Raw genomic sequence first — 20,212 nt, 5'->3', positions numbered from 1 at the left:
TGTGCGGGGACATTTTTTTATTTTTTAAAAACTAGCCATGCAGGAAGCAAATATATAGTTTGCTTTTGAAGTTATAGTTTATCGATTTATTTAACTTTAAACCGCCCGTTTGTATGTATATATTTTTTTTTAAATCTTTTTGTTGGCGACAAATCTTTGGTCACCACGCTGCGACGTCACGTTGCTTGGCTATGCTTTTGGGAGTGTCAGAGGAGTGACCACGCAGATAAGACAAGAGTTCCCGTCCGACAACATATCGCAGCATGCCAGAGAAATTAGTTGTTTGTGTGTAGCATTATTTTGCATTACAACGTACACCCTTTACTTGTGCACTAGGCTCAGAAGAGATGGTGAGTACTGTTTTTGACCTTCGCATAACTCAGACTCAGAGTCACACGAAAGTAATTGTGAATTTTTAACTACCTGCAAACAAAACCAAACAGACGTGCAGCATATCAGTAAGTCTTAAAATAGTCTTTTCACAACAGAGTGCTTGCGACAGAAACCAGAACGCGAGCTTATTTCAACATTAGCATATTGTGTCAGGACAATTAAACGGCTTTCTAAATTTTGACCAGAATAAACTACTAATTCAACGTTACTAAGCTGCACAATGTCCCAGATTAGAGTGGATTTTGACACTCCTCCGTATGCAGGTATTGGTTTTCTTTTTAGGTTATTATCTTAAGGAAACAGTGCTTTTATTAAAACTAATACTTGCATACCTGTTTTAATCATATTTCCTATAATATAAATAACTTGAAGCAGAAATATAATCTTACAGCTGTTTAAAAAAAAAATCACTACAGTTGAACCTGATTAGGCATCTGAACTATATTTATTATGGCTTATTGCTGTATTAATTGAGGACTGAGTTGCATTTTGCATATCTACTAGCAGAATGTGCTGGCCTCTGTGGAGTGTTTTAGGCTCTCTTGGCTCATAGTTACACAGTTTGGCTTGCAAATTGTAAAAAAAATGATCAGGATCAGCTGTGAAACAGGCTTGGAAATAAAAAAGCGTAAGTTATATGGCAGAATAATCTGGCCAATTATTTGATATGATATAGTCAGTGTTGAGTGATTATTTAAAGCCGTGAGCAGACATTTATTTGACAAAGCAGATGATTGCAGACATGTGAAGTGTAAGTCGACGAGACACTGACTGCTGTGGTACAAAATTCCTGGAGGGGGGATAATTGTTTTAAGAAGGGACACATGATGACCTTCAGTGGTGAAGTCTACACGTTAGGGAAACAAAAACCTTTTTTGTTTCTTATCTGTCTAACAAAAAGAGAGATGTTATGTCAGGTATGCCCACCTCTGGTCCTCGAGGCCCACAATCCTGCAGGTTTTCCATGTATCCCTGTTCCAAAACACCTGACTCAAACTGATCACTCACTGCAGAACTTCATTGGGTGTTGGATCCATTTAATCGAAACCAGGCGTGTTGGGACAGGGATACATCAAAAACCTGCAGGACAGCATCCCTCAAAGACCAACTTTGGACACCCCTGCTTTATGTTATCTCATTATGGAACATTTAAGGCAATGGTACCCAACTTCTGTCCTCTTGATCTGCTACCCTGCATTTGCATCCCTTCTTCAACAGACCTGAATCAAAGGAATGGCTGGTTAGAAGGCCTCCGCGAAGCTGAATGGCATGCGGATCAGGAAATTCCAGAGGTGTATAAGTAGAAGTAGAAAGTAGCTCTTACCAACCAATCAATAAACCAGGTGAATTTCATCAGCTCAGTTCCACAGTAAGATAGATGAGCCTGTTAGTGTAAACACCTGCTTTGAATGCATTGGTAGCTTGAAAAACATGGCAGGACTTCTACTTTATTTTTACTTTTACTTCTACTTTATACCCCTCCTGGGAAATTCAGTCATTTAATTCAGATGTGTTGCAGAAAGGATGCATCTCAAATTTGCGGGATGGTAGAGTTTTGAGTTTTAAAAGGTCCTTTATTTCAGCCTACACAAACAAAGGAGAATAATTTGGGATGGCTGTGGCTCAGGAGGAAGAGAAGTTGACCTTGGGCAAGACACTGAACCCCAAGTTGATGTAAGTCGCTTTGGATAAAAGCGTCGGTTAAATGAATAGAATAGGATAATTTACATGTACAACAACCAAAGGGGAGCGAACAAATATTGACAACCAGACAATTCATCGTAACTGAACACAGAACATTTTGCAGACCCAAAAAATCCACAAATTCCTCCAACCTGTTTGTGAGCTTAAAAAAAAATACCCTGAGCCGAGCCGCCAATAACCTGGAATGGGAGATATCGAGCACCGGACTTGCATAACCTGTGGAAACTGACTTAACCTGGTAAAAGTTTGGCAGATCAGTTGTTCTGTTCTGTCATGTCTGTGAAACACAATAGCATGTGGCCACAAAGCGCCACAGGAGTCAGATGCAGTTTGATGCCAGGCCATAACTTCGTTTTTGTAAATCCTTTCCTTCAGTGCTACGGGAGGATTTGGGACTTAAAAATTAAGTGTTTTTTCCAAGAATGATTATTCAGGAATATTCAGTCCTGGTCCTCGACGGCTGGTGTCCTGCAGGTTTTCCATGGGTCACTGCTAGAACACACCTGACTCAGGTTGTGTCTCAATTCGTTAGTGCAAAGGTTAAACAAAGGTAATGTGTCCTGTCCTCCTCTCAGGCCTCGTGGCTGCCTATGATTGGAATGACGGCCCTGCCACATGTTGGAGGGATCTATGGTGGTTTAATCACACGCAAACAGGTGAAGACCTGGTACCCAACCCTGAAGAAACCTTCATGGCGTCCGCCAAATGCAGCATTCCCCGTGGTGTGGACGTGTCTGTACACTGGAATGGGGTAAGTGTTGGTGCGACTGAGTCTTACTGTTTTCTGTGTTGGATGAGCTTATTTTTAATTCTCTATTGCAGTTATGGCTCCTACCTGGTGTGGAAAGAGCTTGGGGGTTTCAATGAGAATTCACTGGTTCCACTGGGACTTTATGGGCTGCAGCTTGCTCTGAACTGGACCTGGACTCCAATTTTCTTTGGTGCTCACAAGCTGAAATGGGTATGTTTGAACACATAAATGCAGCTGTGTGTTTTGATATGATAGTAAGTAGGAAGTGTTAACATGTGGTTATATAAACACTTAAATGCTTGTTGTCTGTATAATGCAGGCACTGATTGAGATTCTGCTTCTGACTGGGACTGTTGGAGCCACCATGGTGTCCTGGTATCCTATCAGTCGAACTGCCACACTGCTTCTGGCCCCCTATCTGTCCTGGCTGTGCCTTGCCACCTCCCTCAACTACTGCATATGGAGGGACAACCCTGAGAAGAAAGACGATTAGGGGAAATGCCTGAATGCTTCAGCTATGATTCACTACATTATGCTGTTCACAGATTCCAGTTCACTTTCACAATTAAGCTTGATTCAATAATTTAGCTGATAGCAGTCAACGTTATTATATTGACTCGTTGGGACCTGTCAGTGTCTGCATGTGGTGACCAATGTACCACAAGCTGTTAAGAAATATAATAAGGTTGTCTAATGGATACTTGAATTCAGTTGCAAGGCAACCTGTCTTTGATGCAAATTTTGGGGATTATTGCTTAAAAAATAGTTTTCAGAATTCTTACTAATTTTACACTTGTGATCAGAATTAATAAATATCCATTATTGGTACAAAAAAATGCAGAATTTACAAGGGTAATATATTAAACAGAAGTTCATTTAAAGTTTAAAGCTGTTTTCATGTGTTGCTTCCTACGTGATTAATACCCCAAATGTGAATTTATAAGTTTTGTTTTTAAAATTGTATTTTTCACTTTTCATTGTTTTTTCAAGAAAGCTTTAAAGAAAATAAAGTATAAATTGAAAGCAGAGCAAGATCAGCTGCTTACTGGTCTGTTATAAGCTGCCCTTCAGTCAAAGACCATGTGCTTTCATACCATACATTTTTTTTTTTTTTAATGCAAGACATTATACTATAATTTCTAACACTTTTTTTTTTTTTTTTTTAACAGGAAAATTAAAGTGTGGATAAGTCGATTATTATTAAAGTATTAAAGGGTTATTTGTACAATAAAGTAGTTGAACACAGAGTACAATTTATATACAGCTGAAGGAAATGAAGCATTGAAACTGAAATGCTGCAGTTTTGCAACCCATTGAATGTTTTAAATACTGAAGATTGAATTATTTTAAAATTTCACATGCATCAGCATCAATATGAACATTAATGGTGCATTTGTTGCTCCTTTCCATTTTTTTCTAAAAAAAAAAAAAAAAAAAAAAAAAAGTTAACCAAGAGAAAACATTACAACCTGTACTCACAATTCTTTTCATAAAGTTACCAAATATCTGAATTTCCACTGAAGATGCACCAATCTGATGGATTTTATTGTTAAGCTTATGTAGAGCCACAAGATACATATTCCATACCTGCAAATTTGGTAAAACTAAGAAATGATTAAAAACAATCTGTAAAGACAACAATCAGCTTTATTTCTATACAAGCAACATGAGAAGAAAAGGGGCAAAAAAGTTATTTTTCAGGAGTTTTTTCTGGAACGTCTTCTGGCGGTTTGGAGGAGAATCTTTCCATTAATGTTTTCCACAATCCCTTTTTTTCCTCATCCATGCTCTGTTGCATACTCCCTGAACAAATGAAAATACAGGAGGTAAAATTAGTTAAAAATAGCCAACTTTATTTTAGCTGGTAGAAAGTTGCAAACATGCATTAGTACTGAATCCATACCTGACAACAGCAGTCTACACTCCTCCACTGTGACTCCTGTAAAGCTTGTGTCTCTCACACGAGGAAACTGGACAAAAAAAAAAACATTTGCACTGACTACATTAACATTGATCTTTACATTTGAATAAACTCTTGCATTTTGCTTACATAGAATATGCTAAGTCATTGTCCCCCTCTCAAGTGCATTTATTCTGTACATAAAATTAAATGTTGTAGCATGGACAAATATAATAGGATATTTATTGGATTTTTTTTTCTATACACAGGACAAATACTGGCAACATAGTACATAAGCCATCAAGAGGGTGACATGACCATGTGCTGATCTTTGTGTGCCTAATTTGTGCCCTCAATAGTTAAAATTTAAAGTTGAACAATCTAAACATTAACCTGCTGTTCTTTACTAGCACAAGAAAGAGAAGGCCTTTGCTCTCTATATAAAGCATTTTATCATCTTACAAGAGAACAACAGCTGATTCAACAGATGCATTTTAAGTCCAAAGCAGTGGATGGGAAGATGTTGCAAACAGAGGGATTTTTCTTTCATCTCATGCATGTACTACCCCAAACAGGATTAGAGGGGACTGTTTGAATGCATAAAGGATGCACAGACAAACAGAAAAGCACATGTGAATGTTTACTTACTCGTTGTCTGTACAAATTGCCATTGATACGAGCCATACTTTCATACATCTGGTCACATTTCTCTGGATCTGCAATCTGGGGGGTAAATATGTTGAGTTTTTAAATATGAAAATATATGACATAAGACTGGTAGTAATAGGTTTTATATTAAACATTTCAGATGTCTCAGAATATTTTAATCTGATCTATAATCTCTGATCTTTCATTTTTAATGTGGGAACTATAATTTTTATAGTCAGTATTTATCTTTATTTAGCTTTTGTCAGTCATGAAGTTAGGTATAAACACAAACACTAAAAATGGAGCTCCAGGAGACAAACAAATACTAACTTTATTGTGAGTTACTCAGATACTAATGTAATACACGTGATGACTGCTGTCATTGTTTATCTGGCTGCTTAAGGTTATGTTATTAGGCAATCAAAGTAGCCACAATGTAAGGCTAGTTATCCCACAGCACTGGCATTTGCATTTACATTTGCAGTGTCCATAATAAAGACGCTTCACAAGAATAAACAAACCCTCCAAGGTCGACAGCTGTTAGCGCACTAATTCGCTGTTATCTCTGTAGCTTAGCTCGGTGTTCAGGGGCAGATTATTACTGGTGTAAGCAATAACCTGCGTGTTTTCGCCCTCACGGAACGCAGAGGCGACTCTCTGCCGGAGAAACGTCCCCAAATCACGGCTTTTCTTGGTCTCGTCTCTGGGCCATTCCTCACACAACTTCAAGAACCTACGGTACCTGGTCGCAGACATCTTTGGTCATGTAATATCTAAGTAAGCGATTACGCTTGAGGTTTGAGCCTTATCCCATGTCGTACTTGTGTAACGCCTAAACTCTTCCTCCTCTTCCGGTCCTCGTGCGTTTCCATTTAATCCTTGCTGCCATAGCCATCCTCCGCTTTAGCAAGATGAGCGGATCAAACGTGAAAAAGGGTTCTTCCTCCGGTGTAATGGATTGGATCAGCTCTGCTTGTCGGTTCGCAACAGACAGAAATGACTTTAGAAGGCAAGCTGATGGAGAACATTAAATTAGTTATCTGTGTGTTCTTGTTAGCAGCGCAGTTAGCCTTAGCATGCAGGGAGGATTTGTCCTTGCGTCTATGCTTCTAGTACGAGTTCATACCTTAAACATTAAGTAAATAATTTAACCATAAGTTAATTAAACAAAAAACAAGCAAACAAAAAAAAGAGTAATTCACAACATTGAATAATGCTTTCTTCTTAAATTGCTTGTGCTTGATTTATTGTAGAGAATACATCTGATTGAACAAGTGACTCCAGCATTAAACTGAGAGGATCTGCTGTAGTGTTTGTTGCTTTTCATGCTTCTGTTATCCTTTCATATTCCCGATCAGATTCATGTGCAGACAGTACAAATGGACTTGAGATTGTGTCTTTTCCTTCTCGTCTCGAGAGGGTCTCTTCTAGACACCAGTCTAGTTTTGCCTACCTACCCACATTATTTTTGCATATTGTATCTATTGAAGCTTATTAATGTATATTAAAATTAGGGCACATGCATATTCCTTAAATCATTAACTGCATTGTAGAAGAAGAAAAAGATGTGTTCCCCGATGGCAGAAAACATGGTTCACTTTTTAACTTGAGTCATAGTTTGTAGCAATTGTCCATCTTAAATAACCCTCATTAATATGTTTGAAGTCTTTAACATAATGTATTATCAACAACTATGTTCTCACATTGTAGTACATCTTGCTCAGGCTTTTTGAAAAATAAATAAATTGGTGAATATTTAACAGTTGTATAGAATATATGTAGACCTACAGTGTTACTTCAGCTTCTCAGTGCCATTAGTGTTGTGTGTGTGTTTGTTTTTCTTTTTGGCATTTTTTTGCCTCTGTTCCAGGATTTCTCTGGATTTTCACTTCCTTTGTGTGACTGTGAAAATAAGGTCTTTAATTTGACTTTGAGTGTAAATATACAAAGTAACTGTTTGTCTATTTTTGTTTTCTTCAGGAATCTTCTGGTCAACTTAGGTTTGTTTGCTGCTGGTGTTTGGGTTGCAAGAAATCTATCAGATTTTGACCTGATGTCTCCTCAGCCAGTGACATAACGTGGCCACGACGCATCAAAAACCAGAACCAGGATGATGGTACGACTATTGTTTTTCTAAAAGCCAGTGGCAAGTTCACCCTTTACAAATTATTTAATCTTAACTAATTTATGACATTATTGATTACTTAATTAATTTATTCAGATTTTTAAAAAATATTTGAACAAACATTCATAAATACTTGCTTAAAAAATGTATTTGCTCTTTTAGGCATCTTGGATCAACAAAGAAGAGCAAGGGACATGAATAAATACTGTTATGACTACTTATGTTTAAAAAACATCTTGTTTCACACAGTTAATTTTTTTCTTCTCCTGTGCAGATGACATGAAAATTGCATTTATATAGTGTACCTATTGTTTTTGAGTCACAGATTTACTGTGCTACAACTATCTTTTGAATTCTGTCCTGTGATTTTTATTTTTTATTTTTTTTTCCACTTGGCCATGTCGACTCAGGAGCTCTTTGTAGCTGCAGCTTGTAAAAGTCTGCGTACTGGTAGAAAATCTCTCTCGGCTTCTCAGTGTCTGGAACTTGCTGCTCAGGTCTCGGCCGTTGACGTGGGGTTGAAGCCTGCTCTTCTGTACGACAGTAATGGCGCTTGTGCGACACAGGTGCAGCGATATTTGAGCTCCTTGCAGTCTCTCCAGCTTGTGTCTAAATCTCTTGTTACTTTGGATTTGAGTGGAAACAGTCTAATCATTAATGCCACTGCTGTAAAATCAAATCTAAAGCAGGTGGTTGACGATGACAGTGTGGCTGTGATCAATGTCTGCCACTTACTGGAGAAGCCCATCATCACTGACTCACAGAGAGGAAAACTGAAAAGCATCATACAAGAACTGATGCTTCACCTGGAAGGATTCCTACAACTCGGGGAGGCCGACGAACCTCTTTGTGTTTGGGAGCAATCTGAGGACTGGAATCTGTGCACAGTGTTTGGACTTTTACTGGGTTATCCTGTCACTTACTGGTTTGATCAGGTTAAGAGTTTTGAAAACTGCTTGTCTATGACTCCCCTGACAGTGTTTATGGCTTCAGCAGAATGGCAGGTAGCTGGTAAAGGTCACAGATGCTGTCTTTACTCCTTCAGCGTCCCGGCTGCTCTGCAACAGGAGACACAGTCCAAGCTGGAGAACTGGCAGCTCTGTCTGCAAGAGAGATTTGAGCAGCAAGAATTCCTGAAGGACCTCAGTATCAGTCAGTCCTCAGTCACTCTGCCTTCGGTCTGTTTGTGATGCTGATTGTCTTGAAAATAAAATCTTATGGAACATGTGAAATTATTATTGTAAAAGCAGCTGTTTACATCTGAGAGGTGCAGTTGGTGTATTTAGGGAAATGTGATCAAAATTTGTCTCTAAACCTTTAAACATGGTTGATTGCCATGATTACTCACATTGGTTATTGATGTTTAAGCTACATATAAATGTCTGTTGGTATTTCTTTTCATGGATAGTTAAGAATGTAGATCAATTGACAAAGTTTAAGGTGTAATTCTATTTAATCATTTAATTTAGCTTCAAAACTTCAAAACTTTTCAGGTGGCAAAAGAACAATATAAAGAAGTTTCTAAAAAATGTCCCAAAAAATGTTATTTAAATTTTATTTTGCATAGCTGTTCTCAACCAAAGGGATTTTTTTTTTTTTTAATGATAATCACGAATTCACTTTGAGCAAACACTGATCACAATTTTAATCATCTTCAACTTTTACCTCCGACTTAAATCAGTAAACATATATGACTTGCTGGCAACCACAAAAAGATGGGTAATGTAAAAAACTTTCCTTTCAAAAAGCAGCCATCCTCAAATCTGTGTTAACAATCTGGTTGAACTAGATTTGGATAAAAATTAAATCTGTTAATAAATGTATGGAAAAAACAAAGATGCTGCAAGAATATCACTGAACTGAATTTCACACTGGACTTAAAAGATTGACTTCTAAATAAATTGAGTAAATTTGGATATGACTAGACATAATCAGATGTGTGCAGATCTTTAGTTAGAGCCTCTTTATTTATTTGGCCATTTTAGTAACTTCTACAATCTCCTGAATGTGTTCAAATCAAAGCTTCAATGACATATTTAAGAAAAACAGTGAAACAGTATTTTCTCATAACCTTAAGATCCAGGCTGAGTAGCTACTGCACGTCATCAAAACCATTTTTAATAATGGCAAAAGCAGTATTTTTTAGATTTAAATCTGGCAAGCAATCTAAACATTGATATGCCTTTATGAGAATAAGAAATCTCTAATAACACAAAAGCTGTTTTGTGAGGAAATGAAAAATTTGACCAGGCATTTCACAAAGTACTTGAGTTTTATTAAAATCTATTAAATTTTTTTTCCTCTGTGACAAAGTTCCTCTTTAGTTTGCTTTCAATTCAGCTACTAAACAATGCTAAACATTATTTGTAGCAGGAATTTGTTCTTCTGGAAATATTTAGTAAATTACAGTCTTGGACAAAGACATTTCTTATTGTAGCCTAAAAGCAGCATCAGTATAGAACCATGAACAAAGTCTTGTCACACAAACCATCCCTTTTTTTCTAACTCGGGACCTTCGTGAAGTCAAACATAACAAAAACAGTTCTTTTTTTTTTTTTTTTTTTTTACAGTTTTTTCTGTCAACAAAGTTGTTAAACATCCGACCATAATTCTCATCAACATTCACCTACTCGCAGAGGTGTATAAAGTAGAAGTCCTGCCATGTTTTTAGATCTACAGATGCATTTAGAACAGGTGTTTTTCATAAACAGGCTCATTTACCTTGCAGTGGAGCGGAGCTGATTACATTCATCTGGTTTAGTGACTGGTTGGAAAGAGCTGCTGGACAGGACTTCTACTTACCTCTGCCTACTCGTTATACAATACATGAGTGTAATTGTATCAGTTTTTTTCTGTGCACTTATAGGAGCGAGAGTAGCAGACTGTGGCTACTTTCCCATCACTTCATACTTAATATACCCCAGGTTTGATCTAAATCTGAGGTAGTTTTGGCCTGCAACATGCAGATGAATTAAAGGCTGTGAGCAGCATCAGAGGATCTGGATGGCTGTCAGCACCTCACCACAGCGGCTGCTCACTTTCAGCTCAGCCAGGTGGTCTGCCCTGGTGGATCCGATGTTCAGAATGGCAACTGGCATCTTCCTGTCACTTGCTGCAAGTAAAAACCTGTATCCTGAGTACACCTGGGAAATGACAAAGAGGAGTACAACTGAAGGCAAAACTCCAGAAAAGATTAGTTGTGTCCTGTGTTTTCAGGTTTATTTTTCTTTTTACCTGTAATGATGATCCCACGACCAGCACTGAATCAGACTCAGCCAGCCTATCGTGCACAAAATGTACAAGTGCTTTGTTGACAGTGTCTCCAAAAAATGTGACCTCTGGTTTCAGTATCCCCCCGCAGTTGTCACAAGACGGGACCCTGAAGTTTTGAACCTGCTCATCGTCTAAGAAAACATCCCCGTCTGGAGCCACTGCCCCAGCCTGAGCTGACCACTCTGGGTTTGATGATACAAATCGTTTCTGCAGATCCTCCCTCCGCGTGATGGCACTACAGCCCAGGCACATCACCCTGAAGATGTAGATAATAAACATCCACACATAATAAACATTTTCAATTTGCTTTATAAACATAACTACTCAGTATTCATTTGTATAACCTTTAAGTAATCTATACTTAATTGAAGTAATCATGAATTTTACAAGCACTGTTCGGTCAGGACATTCCTCAACAAAAACAGCAATTACAACCATAAAAAAGTCAAACACACATAAATAGATTATGCGGTATATATATATATATATATATATATATATATATATATATATATATATATATATATATATATATGTGTGTGTGTGTGTGTGTGTGTGTGTGTGTGTGTGTGCGCATAGTTGATAAATTTGTGTTTTGATCATTTACCAATACATTTCTAGTAAAACTTCTAGTACTTTCACAAGGCCAGTTTCTTATTGTGCCACGTGAATCCAGGTGTTGTCTCACCTGTGGGCGCAGCCGTGGAGCTCAGTCAGCCTCTTTTGTCCTGCCTTCGAGTGAAGAGCATCCACATTCTGTGTGACTAGCCAGTGCAGCTTCCCTCGGTCTTCCCAGTGCTTCAGCACCCTGTGCGCAGAGTTTGGCTGGTGTGAGGAAAACTGTGGCCACCCGACAAAGTTTCTGGCCCAGTATCGCTGGCGGGACTTTGCACTGCGGACAAACTCGGCGTGTTGCATGGGTCGCCTGTCAGTGCGGGCGTACAGACCAACACCCTCCGAGCGGTAGTCGGGGATGCCTGACTCGGTGGAGAGACCCGCTCCGGTAATGATGAACAGGCTCCTTGCTCGGTTAACAAAGTCATGCAGCAGCTCCAGTGATTGGGCGTCAGGGGTGCTGCACGCGGGCACGAAGTTCAGTTTACCTGCAGGGACTGAAGAGGCTCTTCTCACAGGGGTTATGTGAGGGGTGACGGCCAGCCATGGTAGTCGCATCTACAGCAACACAACACAAGTTACAAACAAACTCACGGATCCTTTGTGTAAGTGTTTTTTTTTTGTTGTTGTTTTTGTTTGTTTGTTTGTTTGTTTTTTTAGCTACAGAGTAATGTTTTCCAGTAGCCGACTCGTCGTTACTGGTATCTCATTTGCCATCGTATGTACAGTTTTTACGTCAGTAAATCTCGACGTCAAAACACATTAATATAAACGCTTAAAAATAAGTCATTGAGCTTATTTTAAGTGCACATGTCAACCTTCATAAACGGCTGCTTGACGTTACTTCAAAACTTTAGCTATTTTACCTTATGACGACCACCAGTGATGTAAAGTTACTGTAGATAGCAGCAATACAAAGTGTCCGACTGCTTAAGTAACATGTCAAACCATAACAGGCCGACATTTGATGGGAACCTTTGTTAGACTGTAAATAACAGGAAGTTCGTTCTTCGATGTTACACCAAGGAGTCGCATTGCAAAATGGGAATTGTAGTGAATTTAAGCTTGCGACAACTGAAATTTATAATTTGCCAAAGTGACTTAACATTTCTGTTTTGAGTAACAAACCTCAATGTATTAGATAATTTATTTATACTGTTTATTCTAAGAGTAGTTACCCTATTGTAAGATTATTGCATTTAATTATGCCGAAACCGAAAGAAATGCTGTAACGAGGTATTACAGCACCCGTGACAACCGACTGATTTAACAGGTTAAATCAGGCTAGTTATTTCAGGGGTTTTTTTGTTTTGTTTTTGTTTTTGTTTTTTTTTACTGTAAATTGCTTGACAATTTAACAGATCTGAAAATACACTGGAAAAGTTTCTTTATGCCATATAACCAATCTTTGCAAAAACAAATAAATTAATTTAAATAAATAAAAAAAACATGCAGTAGATAAACAAGTGTGTGAACATCAGAGGGAAATATCTGTATCTCAGTTGGAGTAGAAAGAGGCAAGTAAACAACAGCTACTCCACATTATTATATAACTATGTTGTGTATACATACACACACTAGCCTTTTTATTAGGTACATGTTGCTAGTTCCGAGTTGCATTGCCTTCAGAACTGCCCTAATTCTTTGACAGAGATTCAGCAAGGTGTTGGAAGCTATTCTCAGAGAGTGTGGTTTATATTTGACAGAGTATCATGCATTTGCTGTACAGCTATGATGAGTAATCTCCTGATTGTCAAAGGCATTGGAGTAAATTGAAATCATTTTCATGTTCAAGACATCAGTTTGAGATGATCTGAGCTGTGACGTAATACAATATCTTGCTAGGAGACCTATCAAAGAAAGGGGCACAATGTGGTCAGAGGGATGAACATGGTCAGCAACAATACTCCAGGGGCTGTGGCATGTAAATAATGCTCAAGTGCCACAAAGGAGCCCAAAATGTGCCAAGAAAACACCCTCCAAGACATAACCAATGTGTCTATTCTCCTTTTTTGAATGACCAGTCTGTCTGGCACCTACAACCATGTAATGTTTAAAGTCACTTAAGTCTCCTTTTCTTCCCCATTCTGATGCTCAGTTTAACTTCAAATTTTTGATACAGATGTTTTCAGTTACAGCCGTGTGATTGGTTGATGAGTCATAAAGTGACCAGTAAGTGTATGAAATTAGTTGTATTAAACTACTAGTAATGTTTACTTTTAGTACTTTTGCATAAAGCTTGAGAAAGTGAACACATTTGACTGGTTTTTAAACATTCTCATACCAAAAAAATCACAGGCAATATAGAATCATGTGACTTAACACTGCATAACTTGTAAAGATTGCATATAATGTAGGAGAAGTTGAAAGGATCCTCTGGCGATCACTCATATTGTGTATCATTGTTACAACCAAAGCTTCTGTCTTGTGAACAATCACAATCATCTGCAGGGTCAAAAGTATTCATTTCAGAAATGAGGATTAAATTAATTGTAAGAAAAATGAATCACATTTTTCTTAATGTTTACATTTCTGAGGAATTTGATCTCAAGTTTACAAACATTTGCAAATAAACAATGTCTCTAAAGCACACACAGTTGAGAGTTAATGAGGTGTCTCGGTGTTTCAAAAGTGAAGACGAGGCTCAAATTTAGTTCACTCTTTTCATAAATGCGATGACACCAGTGATGACTTTGCTCAAAGTTGAATTACTGAGAAACAGGAAAAGATACTGGTTGTTTTTCCTCCATTAGAATATGCTGCACACATCCTGGTTACAAAACTCCAAGATATCTGTAGTGAGGAAAGTGGACATAAATATGTCAGTTATTTTTTGTGGGATTGTTTCATTGTAAAAGTGACATGCACTACACCATGCCACTGTGTGTGTTTATGGTTTTACCAGAGTGTGTGCAGTTGAAGACAGTTTCCACTTGAGCATAAAACTGCTCTCCGAGGATGGAGCGGTGGTCCATGTGGCTTGTATGGACAAAACACTCTGTTGCGTCCTTAAAAAGTAGATCACTTTCTCCGTACTGGTGAGATTCAAAGAGTTTGAACTCTATGTTTGGATTGGTGGACAATGTTTCCTGTGATGCACATAAAAACATGTTTTAAAATTCTAAACTTATTAAAAAAAAAAAAAAAAGAATCTAAATCTGTGCCTCTGATGCAAACCAAACAGTGTGAGTATTATATCCACAAGCTATTATTCGATGAACTAACTGCTTGTTGCATTTAATTAATGCAAATAATACAGATAATAAACTGATTCTAACAAAGTTTTCTTGACTTTCTCTTGTTCTTCTTGAACTAGATGATAGATGGAAAGCTTGCCTGTGACTTCATGAGGAAGTCGTACACTCGTGCAGTGAGTACTGGCCGTGTCATGATGGTGTTTGGTGGTATTACTCCCAGATTACAACTCTCCCACTCTGACAAAGGGGCACGACTTCCATCCCTGCATAACAGCTCAAAATCCGACAATGTCCATCCCTCTGCCCAGCCGGTGGACTTCAAACCTGAGGTGTCACAACATGAAAACACAAACAACACTCTTCATGTTAGTTAATATATATTTTTACTCTGTATTTATGTCGATTTTATCTGATATCTCACTGTGGATGTTGGCTTGGAGGTTGTGCTGCTCAAGGAAGGCCACATCACCATAGCTTTTCCCAGTTGGATCTCCAACCAGACACCTAAATATGCATCATGTGTTAAGGATTAAACAGTCAGATTGGTAAAATGAAGCAACATGTTTCTTCTATACTGATAGCTGTTGGGGGCAAATAAGCATCTGATTGTTAAGAGATGAACAGGAACAAGGGAGCAAACAAAAGCTTGTAGCTAAGGTCTGAACACATTTTAAAATGTTGTTCAACTGTTTGGTTTTTTTTTTAGTTGGCTGCAAAAATCTTAAATATGAACAAAAAATTATGTTTCAGTTGCACTGAACCATTTATATAAATTGCAAATGAGTGAGAAACGACCATACCTTAAAGCGCCCATGTTACCATAGTAGCGCTCATTGTGGTTGTCAGTGCAGCGTTTAGATGCAGCCTCTCCTGTGCCTCCCATACACACTTTGCACAAATTCCCCTCAGAACCAGGAAGACAGCCTTTCCAAAACACCTCATTGTACACTAAGAAAACACAAAGTGGCAGACTGAAGCTCCATCTGTTGCCTGATACAACAGAAGATTAAAACTGAAAGAAGCAGATGCCAGTACAGAAGGGGAAAGATGTGAGGTAAGAGATCAGAGAACAACTGTAACATCTGTGTGACGAGTACAACAACGGTGAATCTGTTCATTTAAAACTTTAGGAACCAGTACCTTGGTTTGGATCACAGGGGGAGCTGCTGTTATGATCCAGGCTTAACGTGTGCCTGAATGGCAGCAGCCAGCCTGCAGGGCTGTACATGTGGCTGTGACAGGAGCGGCGCCCCCCCAGATTCCCCAAAAACACGTTCCTGCTGGAGCGTTTTGCTACTGCTATACCAACAACTGAGGGCAAGACTAAAAGGAACAAACTGTTATTTTCCTTTGTAATAACAACAATTAGTCACTTTATCTTCATCACACAGCTGTTTTTGTTGTAGTTTTTTCACACAATCTTACCGTCTGTTTCTAAGTGGGCTGATCCATCAGCAGGAACACATTTTTTTCCTGGGAAGATCCAAAAGAAAACAACAAACAACTATCAACACGTTTGCAGTCTGATTAATCAGATTTTTTTTTTTATGATGACCACAGTTCATAAAATTCTGAATATAGTGGATAATCCATTTAAACTGGTTAGCCTGCCAGTTGAGATAATATGCAAACAAATATTGATTTCAAAAGCTAAAACAGAATTGTAGTGATCAGACACAGATGACGACTGGATTCAATAAACAAAGTTAACTTTGTCAGTTTGTTCACGACAAGAGATCCTATGTTTTTACTTTTTGTTATTGTACCTCAGGGCCACAATAGTTTCAATTCCATATAAGTGGAATGTTTATGAACTTTTGTTTTCTACTGAAATGGAAAGTATGGCCATTTTTAAATTTGTCTCACATACTAACCATGTATAGACAACACATTTGTCCATTGAAAACTGCAGTTACAAACAATAAGAGACATTTTCTTTTTAGGGCTTTTAAATAGCTGGTTTTGTATAAACAAATTCCTGCAAACTGCACTGATTTAGTTCCCAATGAAAACAAATAACAGCAGAAAATCGTCACAGGTCTGATGAAGTAATCAGCCAAGAATGAACACTGGAATGGCTCCATCTGATTTTGAAGCAACGTCTTCGCTGTGCGTTTATTCATTATTATAGCCTTACCATAATATTCCGTCACCACAGGGACAAGGCCGCATTTTCCTGCGATGAATGAATGAGTTGCATCCAATGAGACAGCGTCCACTTCGTCTCTCTGTTGTAAAACAAATAGTTGCTTGCATTTTGTAGAAATGTCTGACCGAGTGCAATAAAATTCTTCATACTCTGTGATTTAGAGGAGTTACCTTGACTTTCTCTATACAGTCACGCATCGAAACGGCTCTGACACACACCAACGGATCCGACTTGATGCTGAGTGCCCACTGCTCGCATTTCTTTTGCTCAGCATGGCTGATGCAACACCATCGCACAACACTGTCCTCGAGGGAGCTTCCTGCAAATACTCACAGAGTTACCAAAAAAAATTATATCCTGCCTGGCTTTGGATGTAAAAGCAAAAAAAACCCATCTGTACCTTCATGCCCAAGACCTTTTAGGAGTGCTACGTAATCGAGCCCCAGTACCTGGCTGACATCCATGTCGTCGGGCAGGACAGCCAGTTTATCCACCACATCTTTGAAGAGAAGGTCGCTCTCTCCAAAAGGTGATGAGTTGAAGAGTTGGAAGCGCTGCCTCTCTCTTCCTTGTCGACCAAACAGCAACTAAAGGATTAATGAAAGAAAAGTAAAATGGAATTAAAAAATCTTTCCTAATCCCAGTGGAAAATAAACAGACAAAAACAAATGCTTAAAGATGTCAAAGTGGCTGAAAGGCAGCTGGATGCAAAAAGTTAAAGTTATCACATTAGAGAGCAAAAGTGGAGAAAAAAAAAAAGAGAAATATTTACCTGAATTGTCATGACAAATTTTCTAACAACCTTGCGAAAATTGTGTCTGGTGACAATTCCCCCTCCAGGACCACGACCTAGATTGCAGCTTCTGTAGCGGGTGAGAGGAGCTTGTGTGCCATCAGTACACAGCAGCCTGAACTTGTCCCGCTCGGCCTCTGAGAGAACAAACAGAGAATGAAGTAGTTAGAAAGAGATGTTTCAGCTGAATCTGTAAATCTTAAGGGTGTTTTTCAGTTCAGACTAGAGCTAATTTTCGACCTATTTGCAAACTCCAAGTATTTGGTATCAAAAGAACCTCCAGAAGTCTTTAACCAAACTCAAGAGAGTTATAGATCCCTCAAAAAAAAAAAAAAAAAACACCCAAACTTGAATCCTATAACAATTTAAGAGAAGATTTTGAAAATATTAAGGGAATCTGGTGAAATTTCAGTACCAAAAGGACTGAAACCAGTCTTGGATTGGCGCAAACATTGTGCTACAATGATCAAAAGTCCTTCATGAGCCTGAAAGTACTTTGAAAAAGTACTTTAATTTAACACTTTGTTTTGCCGAATACAGTGTGCTGCTGTATGCAGAAATATAAGCTGGAAAAAGCCTGTGATCTTATGTGGGCGTATCAGTGTCCATGACTTAAATGGCTTTGCACATGTGGGTGGGAGAGATGCATGTTGGGACTTTAGAGAGACATATCCTTTGATCAGTGCAACAGTGTCACAGTATTCAAATGGTTATTTCAGCAGGACAATGACATACTTCATTCACACAACTCTGAAGAGCTTGGCTTCAGAATTAGTGTTTAACAGGCTTGCCTGCAGTTCAGATCTCTAGGAATGATGAACAAAAAGCTCTAGCAAGAAATATTCTCAGTTCCTTAATCAATAAAAAATTTAAAGATAATGCACCACAAAAATGCCTCCATGACAAACAAAATTTCATTGCACATATAAATATAAAATAAAATAAATATAAAAATCGCTAACATGTGGGTAACTGCCCACTAATCAGGTGCCAACAGTTCATGCAAATTCTCCTGTTTGTATATTCTTTTTTGTTTTGAGTTTCTTGGGGAATTGAGAGATTGCATTCATCCCCAGTCATAAGGAAATCACAACACATTGGTCATTTTTGACACTTTGTACATTTTACACTGTCAGGAATCTCAGCAGCATGTGGAACATCCATTTACAGCCCCAATAACTTGACATCTCCTCCTCACACTGGGCACACTATGCTGTGTGATGGCACCCCATTCCTCAAACAGGAGGAATGGGGTGGCTAACCAGCGTGGTCAGTGTTGGCCAGACAGCATGCTAAAGCTGGCGGGCATGCTGGGGCTGAGGTACAGACTCATGGCAGGTCATTCCATCCTACTGATGTCAAATCCTGAAGCTAGATTGTGATGATCCTTATTCTGTGGGGGAGTATTGTCACCCTGAAAGTTTAAATTAGATCCAAGATTCTGGAGTTATGGGATCACCACTGGTCTCAGAGTCAATTTCTGACATGTCTGTCAATAAGTTAGATGCCAGCCCCTCTCAGTTGTGAGGTCCCACAGGGATCCATTTTAGGTCCACTTCTTTTCTCCCTGTATATTTTACCTCTGGGTTCTATTTTTCAGAGGCATGACTTAGTTTATTATTGCTTTGTTGACGATGTTCAGAACTATTTCCCCCTGAAACCAAAGGAGGATTTTCTTAATAAACTCCTTAGCTGCTTACATGATCTAAAAGCATGCTGGATTTAAACTTTCTCCTCCTAAATAAAGAAAAAACCAGTACTGTGATGTTTGGAAGCTCTGAGCTTTTAAACAGTACTGTCAGTGTTCTGGGTCCACTTTCCTCATATTTTCAGACCCATGCAAAAAATCTGGGTGTCATTATCAACAATTCCTTTACCTTCCATTGGAAGGTTAATTCTATAGTTAAGTGTTTTCTTTAACTTAAGGCTGATTGGCAAATTAAAGCCTTGTCTCCCCAAACCTGCCCTAGAGAAAGTCATCCACTTGCTTATTATATCCCTTTTAGATTATTGCAACTCTTTATTTTGGCATTGATTGGTTGACTTTGCACCGACTGCAGCTTGCCCAAAATGCTGCGGCTCCGTTGCTTATAGGAACACAACGATATGATCATATCACCCCTGTGCTTGCTTCTTTGCATTGGCTTCCAGTTAGTTTTAGAAGCCGGTACAAGATTTTATTAATTGTTTTAAGGCCTTAAAGGGTCTAGCTCCATCGTATTTGTCAGAATTATTACATCAGCATGCTCCAGCCAGGACTCTGAGGTCCTCTTCACAACTCTTATTCAAGGTTCCATTTGCCAGACTTAAGCCCTAGGTTGACAGAGCTTTCTCTGTTGCTGCTCTTATGATTTGGAATAGCCTTCCCCCATCACATCAGAGCTGCCCAATCTGTCTCTGATTTTAAGTTTGTACGTACCCACTTTTTTGCACTGGCATTTGATCAAACCTGAGCTTGTCCTTAGTTTTTTGTTTGGTTTTTTACTCTTCTTCTGGTTTTTCATTTTTTATTCCAGATTTTATTTATTTTTACTTTGCAGTTTTTAATTTTAAATTGTGGAGTGTTGTTGTTTGTTGCTTTATTGTTCAGCACTTCGGGCAGCTGCTGCTGTAAATATGTGCTATATCAATAAACTTGAACTTGAACAGTCAAACATCTGTGAC

The 20,212-nt window shown here is 38.4% G+C and overlaps 6 protein-coding genes across 6 annotated transcripts in view; 3 read left to right on the top strand and 3 right to left on the bottom strand.

Moving 5' to 3' along the window:
- Window positions 1–85: 85 nt before the first annotated feature.
- On the top strand, window positions 86–3,769 carry tspo (translocator protein). The gene is made up of 4 exons (XM_079241932.1): window positions 86–350; window positions 2,673–2,848; window positions 2,920–3,058; window positions 3,168–3,769. Exons 1-4 carry the CDS (start codon window positions 348–350, stop codon window positions 3,339–3,341), a joined length of 492 nt encoding a protein of 163 aa, XP_079098058.1. The 5' UTR covers window positions 86–347; the 3' UTR covers window positions 3,342–3,769.
- Window positions 3,770–4,477: 708 nt separating this feature from the next.
- On the bottom strand, window positions 4,478–6,168 carry uqcc2 (ubiquinol-cytochrome c reductase complex assembly factor 2). Its single transcript, XM_079241933.1, has 4 exons — window positions 6,015–6,168; window positions 5,397–5,471; window positions 4,752–4,818; window positions 4,478–4,651 (listed from the first exon to the last, which is right to left on the bottom strand). Exons 1-4 carry the CDS (start codon window positions 6,150–6,152, stop codon window positions 4,539–4,541), a joined length of 393 nt encoding a protein of 130 aa, XP_079098059.1. The 5' UTR covers window positions 6,153–6,168; the 3' UTR covers window positions 4,478–4,538.
- Window positions 6,169–6,266: 98 nt separating this feature from the next.
- Window positions 6,267–7,823, top strand: tomm6 (translocase of outer mitochondrial membrane 6 homolog (yeast)). Its single transcript, XM_079241934.1, has 3 exons — window positions 6,267–6,405; window positions 7,377–7,512; window positions 7,684–7,823. Exons 1-2 carry the CDS (start codon window positions 6,308–6,310, stop codon window positions 7,471–7,473), a joined length of 195 nt encoding a protein of 64 aa, XP_079098060.1. The 5' UTR covers window positions 6,267–6,307; the 3' UTR covers window positions 7,474–7,512; window positions 7,684–7,823.
- Window positions 7,824–7,907: 84 nt separating this feature from the next.
- cUnh1orf74 (chromosome Un C1orf74 homolog) lies at window positions 7,908–8,741 on the top strand. The gene has a single exon (XM_079241928.1). The coding sequence runs from the start codon at window positions 7,920–7,922 to the stop codon at window positions 8,709–8,711; it is 792 nt and encodes a 263-aa protein (XP_079098054.1). The 5' UTR covers window positions 7,908–7,919; the 3' UTR covers window positions 8,712–8,741.
- Window positions 8,742–9,609: 868 nt separating this feature from the next.
- On the bottom strand, window positions 9,610–12,378 carry sirt4 (sirtuin 4). The gene is made up of 4 exons (XM_079241927.1): window positions 12,276–12,378; window positions 11,483–11,967; window positions 10,756–11,050; window positions 9,610–10,664 (listed from the first exon to the last, which is right to left on the bottom strand). Exons 2-4 carry the CDS (start codon window positions 11,965–11,967, stop codon window positions 10,512–10,514), a joined length of 933 nt encoding a protein of 310 aa, XP_079098053.1. The 5' UTR covers window positions 12,276–12,378; the 3' UTR covers window positions 9,610–10,511.
- Window positions 12,379–13,627: 1,249 nt separating this feature from the next.
- The window catches only part of sxph (saxiphilin), a gene marked incomplete at its 5' end in the record, with an annotated part of 9,638 nt that continues 3,053 nt past the window's right edge, over window positions 13,628–20,212 (bottom strand). Inside the window, 11 exons of the mRNA XM_079242085.1 lie at window positions 13,628–14,202; window positions 14,312–14,498; window positions 14,746–14,930; window positions 15,028–15,110; window positions 15,407–15,554; window positions 15,747–15,929; window positions 16,032–16,079; window positions 16,744–16,834; window positions 16,926–17,074; window positions 17,156–17,342; window positions 17,528–17,685. Of these exons, the coding sequence (XP_079098211.1) occupies window positions 14,159–14,202; window positions 14,312–14,498; window positions 14,746–14,930; window positions 15,028–15,110; window positions 15,407–15,554; window positions 15,747–15,929; window positions 16,032–16,079; window positions 16,744–16,834; window positions 16,926–17,074; window positions 17,156–17,342; window positions 17,528–17,685 (1,463 nt within the window). The 3' untranslated portion in view covers window positions 13,628–14,158. The remainder of the gene's footprint in view (window positions 14,203–14,311; window positions 14,499–14,745; window positions 14,931–15,027; window positions 15,111–15,406; window positions 15,555–15,746; window positions 15,930–16,031; window positions 16,080–16,743; window positions 16,835–16,925; window positions 17,075–17,155; window positions 17,343–17,527; window positions 17,686–20,212) is intronic.

The sequence above is a fragment of the Telmatherina bonti genome, assembly GCF_933228915.1.
Source record: "Telmatherina bonti genome assembly, chromosome: 6".
Taxonomy (NCBI): domain Eukaryota; kingdom Metazoa; phylum Chordata; class Actinopteri; order Atheriniformes; family Telmatherinidae; genus Telmatherina; species Telmatherina bonti.
The sequence above is the reverse complement of the archived record's forward strand: the minus strand, read 5'-3'. Positions and strand labels throughout refer to the sequence as shown.